Below are 13,759 nucleotides of genomic sequence, written 5' to 3' on the forward strand. Positions count from 1 at the left end.
AAGAATCAAATTCAAAAGAAAATGAGGATGAGAATGGCTCGTATGTCGGACATCGTTAAATCACACAATAAGATGATCAGTAACATGCTGAAGGGGTTTATTTCGCAATAATTCTCTATTTTAACAAACGCAAAGAGGTAAATAAACAGACATTGCTTTTAGGTGAAATTATATTATTATAGAAAAAGAAAGAGACAGCATGCAATGAAAAACATGATAGTACTGCAGAATATTATCTGAACTGAATAGTCAGAGTTCACTAATCTTCAATCAAAACATCTGAATGCCACGACTGACCAATCAGAATCAATTATTCTAGACAAACGTGTTCCAGGACATGATTTTACAACCTGATAAAAGACAGGTTTGCAGGTTGCTTTTTTGGCTGCAGAATAGCCTGTAATTCTCAGAGGTTAAGAATAATGAAAATGGAAAAATATAAAACGGTAACATTTCCACTAAGCCTCTGAAGAAACAGGCAAGAATGAGCATGCAATAATTACCTCCTTGTCTTTCTGATGGAGGTGATTACATCGATCCAGGAAGGCATGGCAACCAGCCACCCACTCCTTCTGCACCAGACTCTGGAAACCCATCAGTGTTCTGTAATAAGGGTCCAGCATTATCTGAGCCAGACTGGAGATCACACAGCACAGATCTGTTCCCTCTTCCTCTGCAATCAATCAATATCAAGACAAAACATCAGGGGATACGATCTCAAAGTAAAAGGGATAGATCTGTCAAGGTTTAAAAGTACTTCATTTTTAAAAGTAAGGTGTGCAATTTATGCACCAAGTAGAATTGCAGTTCTCTCAGACACTCCTACCACCCCTGGACAAACAGGTGTGGTCCCATCCCAAACTCACACTATTGGTTAACCCAGAAACTAACATGTTGGACCACTCGAACAAAAAAAAACAATATTTTGAAAGGACCAGATTCTTTGGAAAGTTTAATTTAGTTGAAACATGCTTGACCTACCTGTTATAAGAACATTTGTGTTGTCCTTTTCAAGACATTCAACCACCTCTACTGCTTTTTGGAGACATTGTCTGTTGAGGACATTAAATGCAGCTAGATAATAGTTTCATAGAATCTAATTAATGATTATGAACAGGAATGCAAATAGTAGTATTTTATTAATGCAAGCTGACCTAATAATGTCTAGCCATCCTGAGCTTTCAAGGGAAGAGAACCATTTCACATCTGACAACCAAAAATCGGTTGAATTTTCTAAGAGAAAAATAAAAAACATTAAACAGTGATATCCATCCTTTCATTTAATATTTGAGGATTTTTGTTTCACCTTTTCCTGTGAAAGAGATGTGTATATACTGTGACTCACCGATAAGAAAGAATTGTTTGAACTTGTTATATGACTGCTGGATGTCTTGGATATTAGGAAGTGATTCTGAGAGGTCCTCTGTTTTTACAGAGTAAAGGTAATTATGTGCAACTGCATTTATCATTCTGAGAAAAAAAAAAAAGAAAGAAAAGAACTTGTCAATGTGAAGGTACTATTGACAGTCAATACTATTGACAGTTTTTGTTTGTTTTTGCTGTGGACACCATATTACTAGGGCTGGGTGTCGATTCAGATGTCCCGATTCGATTCGATTTCGATTCGCAAGCGCTCGATTCGATTCGATTCTCGTTTTTTTGATTACATTCAGTGAATATAGTTTTAATACAAATGCTATTGATATTTCTAAAAAATTAACAGTAAACATCAGTTTACAAATGGCCAGTTAATAAAAAGAAATTAAGAACCACGTGCCTGTATTTTAAACCTATTCTTTTTTTTTTGTATAGGGTCCTTTTTTAAACAATAAAAGGGCCTTATAAAATTTTCTTAATTTTTCTGGTAATCAGATGAAGGCATAAAACATTAATTTAATTTATCCTAATCAAATGAAAATTAAACCCTTTTATTTTTTGGCAAACAAAGTGCTGCACAACAGAGGTTTACTGTTAAAATTAAAAAGAAAACAGATGTGATTATTCCTTTAAAAATAAAGATTTATTCATATTTATTAGCAGTAATATAGTAATAGTATATTACTAAATATAATACTAAATAGTAATATATTCTGACAGTTTCTTAACGTTAAACTAAACTATTTTGACGGGTTGCCGTGAAGAACTTCCAGCTTGCGAATCACGCGTAAGGCCATGATAAGCGCTGAATGAATGACAGGCTTTCTGTTGTAACATCGCAAGGTAAATAAGGATGACATCTAGTGGAGAAGACTAATGATAAGATTCACTTAATCAGATCTTGTTTTAAATGTGTGCTGAAATAAATACCGGAAAAGATCGTTTCGTGGCTTTTGAGAATCGATGTCATTTAAAAAAACGATTAATCGAAAAATCTATTTTTTTGCCCAGCCCTAATGACCCGAAGAAGCTCTGTAATTTTGTTCAGACCATGCAAGGTAAATAATACTTCTTAAAGAGACAGTTGACCCAAAAAAGAAATTGTGTCCTCATTTATTCACCGTCATATCATTCCAAACCTGTATGACTTACTTTGTAGTGTGGAACATGAAATACAGTCAATCCAGTGAAAGTAAATGGGGTCCAAAGTTTGTTTTGGACCCCACTGTCTTTCAATGTATATACAAAAATTGTTCAACAGAATATATTTTTTAGTTGTTGTTCATACAGGTTTGGAACGACATGAGCCTGAGTAAATGATGACACAATTTAATTTTGTGGTGAACTGTACCTCTAAGAGCTTTTTAATAACAGGCTATGTAAAGGGTCAGACATGATTTGCGAGTGGGAAAGTCAGACCAGTCTGGCTTGACATGTCGCTTGAGATCCAGAGGAAGTCCTCTGCTTGGTTTCCTTCTGCTCAGCATCTCTGAAAAGTCCCTTTGGCTGGCGTGGAGGAGTGAGCGGAGGAACTGTGGGTGACTGAAGGATATCTGCGTACCTTTGGCTCGGTTTGGTCTCCCTTTGGAGAACTTTTCTGAGCAGCGGTTTCAAAAGCCTGATGGTGACCTGGCTGCCGTGAGCCTCGAAAGGTCCTGTGTTCTGTGTCGAATCAGGCAGGTCTTTCAATACAATATTAAGTATGCTCGTCACAGTCATGTCCTCCGGACAAAGAGTCCACAGCAGGTCCAAATAAGGGTCCAGGTCTCTATGTTGGGACACTTCGCACAGCAGAGCACTGAAAATCTCTTTGTTCAGAAGAGGGCTCTGCCGGCAGAACCTCTCAGCTACTTGTGCAACCTGTTCCCACTGGCCTTGCTTGATGAGAATCCGCAATGCTTGCATTATTGCTTTAGGCCGCTCACTGCACAAAAGCAGCTCCACTTTCAGATGTTGATAGGTCCCATTGCAAGGGAGTACCGTCAAGGCCCGTTTATAGAGCGGCAAGCTCTCAGAGCTCTCCTTCATGCCGTAACCCCACGAAGACTTGGAGGACCCGCCGGATTGTTGTTGTGCCAGTTCGAGAATCCTGGGGAGCCAGCTGGGCTGGAATTTGAAGATGGAGTGGCACAAGAGCTCAAACACAGGCACCGCAGTGTGTTTCTGCTGACCGTTGCAGTGAGCAAAGTTTGCTGTGGGTTGCACAGGGCTGAGGATGATTTTCCATAACTCAGCAGGAGCTTTAGATGACAACAAACCCTCACCGTTGCACCTCAGATGCAGAACCGCTTGCATGGCGTGCCAGGAGTAAGTGGGAAAGAGATGGAAGATGCCGTTCAGGTATTGAAGATTCTCCCTCTCTAGCTCACCACTCAGCAGCCGGCAGAGCTCCTGCTGCACCAAGCTTTCACAATAGTTCTCTAGATCTTTCTCCGAAGCCTTCACCACTGATGTTTTGATGTCCTCCAGCAAAACAAGACTCCTGAGTTCCGATTCGAGTGAGCTTATGAGCCTTTCTTGACCTGTGGAATGTTTCTCGCCAGTTTTGGTCTTCTGGTTGCTGAGGTAATCCCTGAGGATGGCAGCCAGCGATATGGGCGCTTGAAACATTCCACCTTTTTTGAGCTTCTCCACCGTGAGCTGCGTGCTACTTAGACTTCTTTGCTGATAGTATTTACATGCCTCTTCAAAGACAGCCTCAACCAAGAGTACACTCGAGTCTTCTGAAAGCGTTGGAGAAGGCTTCGGGTTTTGTGTGACCACAAACAGCCCTGTTTCTGACAGCATTTGTGGACAGTGACTATCCAAAGTGTTTACGAAGAGAAGACCTTCTGTTTTCAGACTTATTCTTTCTAATTCCAGACCACATTTGGTGTCGATTAAGAAGAGGGTCCTGCCTATTGTTAGTGCCAGGATTTCGTTATATATATTAAGGCTATTTTGGGACCCACTAGCACTTAGGCAGTTATCAGGAAGTTTGTATATGTTGCGAAGACCGCCGTCCCTCTTCATAATGCATACCCAACCAGTGCTGAGAAGGAGAAGGAGGTCTCCACATCCAGTTGGAGAAAATCCACAGATATCAGGAGGATTTATGGTGAATAGAAGGCCAATGCAGTCTGTAACAAGTCTCTTGAAGTCGGATTCCTTGCTCGAGCTTTTCATAAGTGTGCAACTACAGGCACTATGCACTTTAAAGCGGTCATGTTCAGGAGACCATGCAAGAAACACCTTGCAAGAAACACGGTTTTCCCTCATATCTGGGAGCAGATAGACCAAATCCCCAGAACTGATGGTTGTGTATCGAGGATTATTGTGCAATGCAATTTTCACGTTTCCCAAACTGACACCCCCCTCATTAACTTCTATAGTCTTTTTGCAGATGCAAAACCTGAGGTTGCTGCTCACACTATTGGAGTTCTCAGATGGTGGTCGCTCCTCACACCATATAATGAAATTCTGACACATGCACACCGAAATTACTTTAGCACGAGGGCTCTTACACAGATCTACAGTCTGGAGTAAATGCCAGCCTGATCTGCACTCTAGGAATTTCCAGAATTCCACTCTTCCATTCTCAAAAATAACTCCCAACACAGAGGCTCCATCTTCTGGTTTGCTTTGAGGGATATAAATGACATCCACTATAGGCACATTTCCAGTTAGCACTAAATCAACCTGCTTCTGGCATTGCATGAGATGGGCTCGCTGATATTTGTCATGTGTCATAAGACCACTCTTGGGCTGACGCACAATGACATGAATGTGACGTCCATCTGGACTCAGACGCACATCGGACAGGCAGTTTTGAGATGAGATGTTGGAGTATGCCTGTTTGAAAAACTCTTTTAGATTTTTTCCTTTCGTGAAATCGCCGAAATCAGTCACTTGTTCCAATGCGAGTCGCGTCATGTTTGCTGAAACGTTGATCTGGAATAGGAAGCACACGATGCGCGTGAAAACACTTTCAGTTTGGACCAGCGATCATCCACAATCTCCCTGAAACATGTCCAGTGCTCATTTCACGCGTTAACTCCATCATATGACGCTGTCATATCTCTACAGTCCATAAATCCTTCGAAATAAACGTAAATTTCTCCTGTGCTGTCTGTTTCTCTTCCACTCCTCCTGACATCACGAGTTTGTTCATTTCCGGAATCTAATGACTGTGTCTCAATACCCAGCGAAGCGCGCACTCGGACAGCATTATTGTGCAACAACGCACGCCGCTGTGACAGCCCGAAATCCTGTCTAGATAGGCAGCTTACTAAGTTTTGAAACACACCCTATGCGTTGTTTTTAGTCTTTTTTTTTCTTCTCTCTGTTGAAGGGAGGAGTTTAATTCATTACCCTGCTCTAACCTACATCATATCAGACACAACTTTCTACGAGGATCTACTATATATTTCCTTATAATTACTAATATGTTTCCTACGTACGTTTCTGCTTTCATCCACCTTATTGTGCCTATTGTGTGTGTAAAATCATAATCAGTTTACGTCAACACAGTCGCATTTTTATTTATTCATAGTGTCTATCTAAATATAGTTACAGTTATTTGAAAAATACAAATTCGCAACTTAGTGTTGAACTGACAATTTTTTCATTCTGTAAAAATGTAAACGCTAAAAAATATAAGAACGGCTCAGTCATGACGTCAATTTGTAGGCCAACAAGGGAGGCTAATTCGCCATAGATTCCTTTAGAAATTTCCTCTGGAATTTTACAGTGGTTTTCGATGCATTGGCAAATTAAGGTCTCTGGTTTTCAGGTTTGTTCAACAACATATACTGTGTGTGTATGTGTTTTAAGGTAAATTGCTAACAAGTTGCTTAATAAGGACTACAACTACCACAAGGATGTGAGATTACGTGAGTGACAAATCGGACAAAAGTTGTAATAGCAATTGTTAATGCTTAAACAATATCGTATACATAGTATAAAAATATAAACCGGGGAAGAACTAATAAATAAAATAATATAAAACCTAATATGATACCAGCTCAATGTACTATAGCCACAAGCTTCGTCATAGAATGCGTCGGTAATGACGTGACGCCAGTAAAAACACTTCCTTCTACTCTCGCAAAGGTTTCACCGTTGATACAAATGACAGACATGAACCCTGCAGTTTTTAAAGTTTGTAAGTTTTCATAATACATTCTGATTGGCTAGTTTTTGAACCTCAGTGTTTATTAATTATTCTCTGTCGTTATATTCCGATGTCTCATCGCATTTTTAGGTCAGCAGCAGTGGATCGCAGATATGATCACTGTCTGTCTATTTTCATGGATTGCTTGCACACACGATGCAATTGTTTTGTAAACAAACTTTTATTATTTATTTATTTTTATTTTTATAAAAGTCTCTCTAAAATACTGTGTTTACTGACCATGTGGTTAGCAGGAAGCATACTATATTAAGATACTGTGCTATTCGATGCTTTAATAAATTATGCTGCATATTGTACTTTATTATATTATGTTATATTTTATTATGTTATCCTCAAATACTTGGGTGAAACCTACTTACCTTTTTAAAACACTTCCCGGTGTGCTACTGTCATTTCTAGGTCTGTTTAATGTTTGTTACAATATAATCTGACTTTACAGGTCTAGGAATTTAAGTTTCTGTAATACTATTATTCAGACATATGTGTCTCTCAGAATAGATAATCAAGCAGAAACATTAAAGATGTCTGATTCGAGGAGAAGGTCTAGAGGGAGTCAAGAGGAGTCAGCGGGAACATCCAATGGATTGGGTGGGCGGAACAGGTCAGAGAGAGCTTGTGATATGGGTGATGAAGATGATATTGGTGCCGGACCCTCAGGTATTAGTGAGGAAGATGATGATCCAACACGCAGGAGAGAGATCAGGAGCAAGTACAGGGATCTGATCAATCAAGTCCAGCGTGAGTATTAATACTGTTAAAGTTGGCTTCAATGATGCAGTTATAAAGTGTTGTAAGTATATTGTTGAGTATGCTTTTTTTTGTTCACAGAAAATCGTGAGGACATGCTGAACCCAGCTAACAATAAACTCACGGATGTTTTAGAAGAGGCCAACAAACTTTTTGCCAATGGTATTAATTTTCTACGCTACATATTCTGATACATACAGTACTAATGCAATTCAGTCAATTAGTAGGATGCATGGTCTAGCAGAGCTCTCCACACATACTTTTCATTTTCTATGTATTATGTCTTCATGATTGTCTCCTGCTGGTTTGTTTTCAGTGAGGCAGGCTCGTGAAGCAGCGCTGGATGCTCAACTCCTGGTACTAGCCACTGATCTAGGGAAGGAAAAGGCCAGCCAGCTACATGCTGAAGGCTCTGCGTTTGACCCGTCTGCATTTGCAGAACATTTGGTAAGTTACTGTGAGAGGAAATGGCAGGGCTGTGTTTTCCAAAAGCATTGTAAGCCTAAGTAGATTGTAGAACCATTGCCACCAGCTCATGATGCTTTTGAGAAACGCAGCCCAGATCTTGTATTTAGTGTCAGAGGAGAAAAGCATGCTTAGATTTACTGTGAAATGATTTTCTCCTTGATTGATTTCTCATATTGATCATTCTAGTTGTCCTTCATGGGTCTGAATCGTTTGGAAGATGAAAGTGGTCAGGATGGGAACTTGGAGGGATATTTACCACAAAGCGCCTGGCAGAGGCTTGCAAAGAGATCCGAGTACTGCTTCAAAACAGCCCCCTCATTCCACTACATGTGAGTATGTCTGTAGTAAGGGTCAGTTTAAGTAAAATTAAACTGAAGGTGATAAGGTAATTGTAAGTGTGTAAGGCTTATATATTGGAAATTCACATTATATTTGTAATTATTTTGCAGGTAATTGCAACGATTTTCATGAAGTTTTCTAAAGAGTATGTTATTATTAGGCTAGTTTTGTGATTCCATTCTTGCCCCTTGTACTGATATATCATACTGATGTCTTTGTGGCCCACTTCTGTAGTAAATGAAACTATTGATGAAACTATTGATGTAATGGAATCAGTTCAAAGCTAAATTATTCTTTTTTTTTTTAGCAAGGACACATTAAATTGATAAAAAGTGACACTAAAGACATTTATGATGTTGCAAATTATTTCTTTTAAATAAATGCTGTTCTTTTGAACTTTCTATTTATCAAAGAATCCTGAAAATAATGTATCACAGTTTCCACAAAAATATTAAACGGCACTTTTTCCCCCCACATTGATAATAATGAAAGTTTTCTGAGCAAGAAATCAGCATATTAGCATGATTTCTAATGAAGGATTATGTGACACTAAATACTGGAGAAATGGCTGCTGAAAACTGAGCATTGCCATCACAGGAATAAATTACATTTAAAAAAATAAAATAAAATACAAAGCTGTCATTTTAAATGGTAATAATATTTCACAGTATTACTGTATTTTTACTCTGTTTGATCAAATATATGCAGCCTTGATGAGCATAAGAAGATTTTCAGAAAAAAAACGTAACTACTCCAAACTTTTGTTTTGTGTAAAGTTTGTGTAATGAGTAAATATAATTTTCCATGGTATTTATTGGATAAACTTGCCTTTATCTTACTTTTATTTACACTAAACCTCTGAATCTGTTTGATTCCACTGGCTACTAAGCTGTACTATATCTTACAAAAACAGAGCATCTTCTGACAGCCTCATTTTGGAGAGTTTACAAATACAATGTGCAGTTTACAATACCTTTGTTATTTTTGTTCAATTCAAGGTTGGGCTCGTTTCTGGCAGAGCCTCCTCCGCCACGGCAGAGAGTTGAAAGACAAAGGAAAGCACCCAGCAAAGAGGCCAAACGAATGATGCCCACCCAGGTGTGCTCATCATAATGCAAATGCTGACAGTCTCTGGAAATATTCTTGATAATCTGTCTGATTTTAAGAAATTAAGAAAATATCTTGTCATCACAGCTGAAGAAAATGGAAGAATCTCACCAGGAGGCGACAGAGAAAGAGGTTGAAAGAATTCTTGGATGTCTGCAAAAATACTTTGCTGATGACCGTAAGCATGTTACAATAAAATGAAAATAAAATGTCAGAGTTAAGCAAAACAGACTATTTCAAAACCCATTAAAAACGACCTTTTCCGGAACAGCTGAGGAACCCATTTCATATTTTGAGTTCGTCATTGACCCCAACTCCTTCTCCCGGACTGTGGAGAACATCTTCCACACGTCTTTTCTCATAAGGGTAAGTTAAGAGGCAACAACAGCTTTGGAGATTAAACATAAGTCTCACAATAATGAATGAAATATAACCCTCAGGATGGTCTGGTGAAAATGAACTTGGATAAGGATGGGCTTCCTTGTATAGGTAAGATCAAATCCACAGGTCACCATTTTGGTTGTGTTTGTTTGAATGTACTTCGAGATAATATGTATTATGGGTGTATTATAGCTCCAGTAGAGGAAGGAGAGGTAGAGCCTGGTGGAGCTGCTGTCCGACATCAATGTGTCGTCTCCATCAACCAGGAAAGCTGGAGGGTGAGCACTTTATGACTGCATTTGGTGTATATTTGCAATATTAAAGCAGATGTTTGGGGTCGGAAAGAAGTGTTTTCTGGATTCTAATTGAGATAGAAATTGTTTTCTTTTCGGGATTACCAGAGGCTTGTATCTTTAACAATTATTTGAGACACATTTTTTTTTACAACTTTTCCGTGTTCAAATATTTATTTAGCTTGGAACAGGCTGTTCTTTACGTTAAATAACTTGTATCTATGATCTGTGTCTTGCAGGAAATCATCGATGCCTTTGATATTAAGGGTATTTGAGACACATTTTTTTTACAACTTTTCCGTGTTCAAATATTTATTTAGCTTGGAACAGGCTGTTCTTTACGTTAAATAACTTGTATGATCTGTGTCTTGCAGGAAATCATCGATGCCTTTGATATTAAGGGAGCCTTGATCCCTGCTCCAGAGGTTTTGTCGCAGTAAAGCTAAGTTGGAGGATAGTTAGCGGCAGCCGGCAAAATATTTGTAAAATAAAAAATACTGTTTTCTTCTTTTTATATTTTTAATATTTGGGATCACAATTTTAAGTTATGCCTTTGAATTCTGTATAAAATGTAATAATTGTGTCTAATACAATAAATGTAAAGTGAACTTGCACTCAACATTATATTGAGTGTTGGATTCCAAGTAAAACTAAAGAAATATTTTAGTTTGATGGAAACAGGCAAGGTTCATAACTCTCCACTGTCTGTAAATGTACATATCTGTTTTTTTTCCTCTGAATTTGAAATATTCAGAGAAGCTGGTCAATTGTGTGCATATAGACGGTGTCTGGATGCTTGAAAATGTCTCTCTGTTCACATGGGATCAATATTTCATAAAACAGGTTTGCTTTGTAAACCATTATGTAAAGATATTCTATTTGCAAGTCAAATCTCCATTTGCACAGCCCTCATACTACAGAGTGTCCGCTTATACTTAATTTAACAAGGTACGGTAATTTCCTTGAATATCATTTTACTATCTAAGCTATTAAGCCTAACTTTGATTGTGTGTAGATAAGAAACTTAATGCAGATTAACTAAATATGTGCATAGTGTTGTGTTTTTCGGGTTTTGTTTCAATTTCTTAATAGTAATCATTAATCGGGTCACAAAAGTATGTAGTAAGAAGATGAACCTCAATATTTGCCATATCCTGACTTCCCTGTCAGTAATTATGTTCAGATTACAGTTGAACACAACCACATAGAGGTGAAATAACGTTATTATTTATTATTACAATTTTTTTAATAAAGTTGAATATGTGTGAATGTGATTTAAAACTACTCTTTAAAAATTCTTAATGAATACATACTCTTGACTGCTGCCTCTAGTCAAGTATATAAATATTGCCATATGGCAATATTTGTATTTTCTTGCGCTTTGTTGTCTGTTACATGTTCATATAAAGTCTGTGTAAAATGCTTATGCAGGGAGGCGATAGAGAGCTGTCCATGTGTGCAGTGGTGCGGCCCTCCATATGCACACAGATTGGTCCAAGCTTGGATTAACTGCCCTGTAGTTTGATCCCACTGACATCTGAAGCCTTTTGGAGGGATCTGCCTGCTGTCAGAGTAACACTCATGTTCACAAGACACTTCTTTAAGCTGCAGGGACTTTTAGGACAGTGTGGTGGTGTAAATCTGCATTCAGGTCAGTGGCTGAAGTTGTGATTTTAGTGTAGTATTGATTTCTGTTGATTTCTTACTGCAGTTTTTTTTTTTTTTCAGGCCTCAGTTAAAAAGTGTGTGACTTACTGCTTGAAGTTCTAAATCTTTGTATTTCAAATTGGCTGAAATCCTGTCTCACTTAATAAAATGGCTCCATATAAAAGCAAAATTATTTATATAGCTTTTAATTGCCATTTACCAAATTTATTGTCGATATCCTCAAATGTTCTTAATTTTTTCATCTTTCATGAGGTATTTTTAAGTTTGTCTTTATTAAACACTTTTATTATTTAATTTTAAGGGAACTGCAGTATCTTTTCCTGGTGTCCATTTTTAGTGAATACAAATTAGTAAGATATGTATCAAAACAAATAATGTGTAATGTGTAAGTCAGTGTTTCCCAACCGGGGTGCCGTGTAAAAAATCCTTTTTTAATATTTTTAAATTGCTAAAATTTTCAAAAAAGCATCTATTATATAATATCCATTTCTGTTTTTGGCAATAATTATTGATTCAAATATTGTAACAAAATTAATTTTGTAGGGTGCCACAAGTTTGTTAAAATTTCCAAAGGGTGCCGCGACTAAAAAAAGGTTGAGAAACACTGGTGTAAGTAATGCATTCATTTGAAAAGGCAATTTTTTAAATAGAATTTTGCTTTCTGTTTCGGAGGTAAAGGTTACATTTTTGCTGACAGCTCATTTTCCTAAGGAATGCACAGATAATTCTGGTCAATACTGATAATTATTTTCATGTTATGACTGATATTAAAATTCAGTAATATTTAGTCTTAAATAACAATCATGGACTAAAACTAAAATCAGTCATTTGTGTCAATGTCAATTCAGTGTTGTGATGCTTCATTTTTCGGGATCACGGCATTGTCATTTGCAGTATGAAATATGCATAACTATTCATTTTAAGATAAATATTTGATGAGAAAGTTCAATATTTTTTGTGAGAAAGACCCAATAATGATAGTTCCTACTGGGTCATCATTATAGGAAATGACTCTTTAAAGGAAGAGTTCACCCAAAAATTTAAATCTGATGAGCAAGTGATATAATGCTAAGTTTCTCCAAATCTCTTCTGATGATGAAACAAACTTATCTACATCTTGGATGGAATGAGGGGGAGCACATTTTCAACAAATTATCATTTTTTGGGTGAACTATTCCTTTAAGAAACCTAAATGATTAAATATTTGTGTTATGTAGTGCTGTCACTTTAAGTTAGCTCTAGATGATGGCACAATTTCATTTTTAATAAAAAACAGGCAAGAAATGAATGCCTACAATTAAATATCCAGTACTGACCAATATACCCATATCTTTATTGATTTCAATACGTGTTGTTTATGATGCAAAAGAAAGCCATTGTAGCATGAGACAGCCTATGCCTCAGTCAAATCAATAACATTTTTTTTTGGACGTCAACATGAAACTGATGTCGTGACCATCTTTACTACGGTATTGTGACACAGTTTAACGGCATATTGAAAATAAAAAGTGGGGCGGGCTTGATCTTATCCACTGGTTATTGATTGGATGGTACTGAATGGTGGCAGATCTGAATATGATTGGCTCAATAAGAACAAGTTATGACATTTTTATAGTATACATTTTTAATGGACTTATTTTTTATAGATAGATAGATAGATAGATAGAGCTGTTACTTGACCAGTAACATGCATTAAGAAAATAACAAGGGGCAATTTTGTTTTCCTGCTGACATTAATGCCAGTTAAAGAATGAATATTTTGAATTCAGTCCATCAATCTTCATAGGGCTTAATCTATCTCATCCTGACTGTCCTTTATTTTGTAAATTCCTTTTATTTTCTGCCACTGTCCCATTTCACTTGAGTAGCTCCATTGCTTTTCCTGGCAATTTTCTTTTGATGCTCAGTACCGTATCATGCGTGCAGCTGTTGCTCTTTTAAACTGGCAGATTATCTGTTCTTTTATTTTTCTCGTTCTCTTTCGGCTTCTGTATTTTCTGTCCTCCCTCTCCTCTCCCTGCTTGTGTGACGGTCGCTGAAGATAACAGGGGCTTTTTACCCACTTGCAGAGTGGCATCTTTTAGCATCGCTGCAAAACCCAATAAAGTAAGAGAGGAATAAATGTCAAGACACATTTTTACAACATATAATTGTGTTGTTATATAACAGAGAATGTGCATGTATGTCATAGTTATACCCTGGGCAT

The 13,759-nt window shown here is 37.3% G+C and overlaps 2 protein-coding genes across 8 annotated transcripts in view; one reads left to right on the forward strand and one right to left on the reverse strand.

Annotated features, from left to right (window-relative positions):
• Positions 1 to 5,305, reverse strand: part of LOC107716331 (Hermansky-Pudlak syndrome 6 protein homolog) — an 8,965-nt gene extending 3,660 nt beyond the window's left edge. Inside the window, exon 1 of one of the 2 annotated variants that reach the window (XR_001637192.1) lies at positions 2,729 to 5,305. Coding sequence is in view for 1 of the 2 variants with exons in the window: in XM_016522724.1 (XP_016378210.1) it covers positions 2,797 to 5,289 (2,493 nt within the window). In the remaining variant the exon portion in view is untranslated. The remainder of the gene's footprint in view (positions 1 to 2,728) is intronic. The other variant, XM_016522724.1, reaches the window with a different exon arrangement.
• Positions 5,306 to 5,559: 254 nt separating this feature from the next.
• Positions 5,560 to 11,607, forward strand: LOC107716332 (non-structural maintenance of chromosomes element 4 homolog A-like). 6 transcript variants are annotated; one of them, XM_016522730.1, is made up of 11 exons: positions 5,560 to 5,632; positions 7,044 to 7,288; positions 7,379 to 7,459; positions 7,614 to 7,744; positions 7,952 to 8,094; positions 9,103 to 9,202; positions 9,299 to 9,389; positions 9,483 to 9,577; positions 9,652 to 9,700; positions 9,785 to 9,870; positions 10,260 to 11,607. In XM_016522730.1, the coding sequence occupies exons 2-11, from the start codon at positions 7,072 to 7,074 to the stop codon at positions 10,323 to 10,325; spliced, it is 1,059 nt and encodes a 352-aa protein (XP_016378216.1). In that variant the 5' UTR covers positions 5,560 to 5,632; positions 7,044 to 7,071; the 3' UTR covers positions 10,326 to 11,607. The 6 variants fall into 6 exon arrangements, with proteins under 6 accessions (XP_016378216.1, XP_016378213.1, XP_016378218.1 ...); XM_016522727.1 differs by lacking the exon at positions 5,560 to 5,632 and adding an exon at positions 5,787 to 5,812; XM_016522732.1 differs by lacking the exon at positions 5,560 to 5,632 and adding an exon at positions 5,793 to 5,812 and having other exon boundaries at positions 7,049 to 7,288.
• The last annotated feature ends 2,152 nt before the right edge of the window (positions 11,608 to 13,759 follow it).

The sequence above is a fragment of the Sinocyclocheilus rhinocerous genome, unplaced genomic scaffold, assembly GCF_001515625.1.
Source record: "Sinocyclocheilus rhinocerous isolate Xijiao unplaced genomic scaffold, SAMN03320098_v1.1 scaffold869, whole genome shotgun sequence".
In the NCBI taxonomy this organism is placed as follows: domain Eukaryota; kingdom Metazoa; phylum Chordata; class Actinopteri; order Cypriniformes; family Cyprinidae; genus Sinocyclocheilus; species Sinocyclocheilus rhinocerous.

Excerpts from the sequence above, each read along its gene's own strand:
- LOC107716332 (XM_016522726.1), top strand. The coding sequence starts at position 6,370 with ATGATACCAGCTCAATGTACTATAGCCACAAGCTTCGTCATAGAATGC. Across the intron at positions 7,460-7,613 it reads CAACAAACTTTTTGCCAATG|TGAGGCAGGCTCGTGAAGCA; the intron begins GTATTAATTTTC and ends GTTTGTTTTCAG. Across the intron at positions 9,701-9,784 it reads GGATGGGCTTCCTTGTATAG|CTCCAGTAGAGGAAGGAGAG; the intron begins GTAAGATCAAAT and ends GGTGTATTATAG.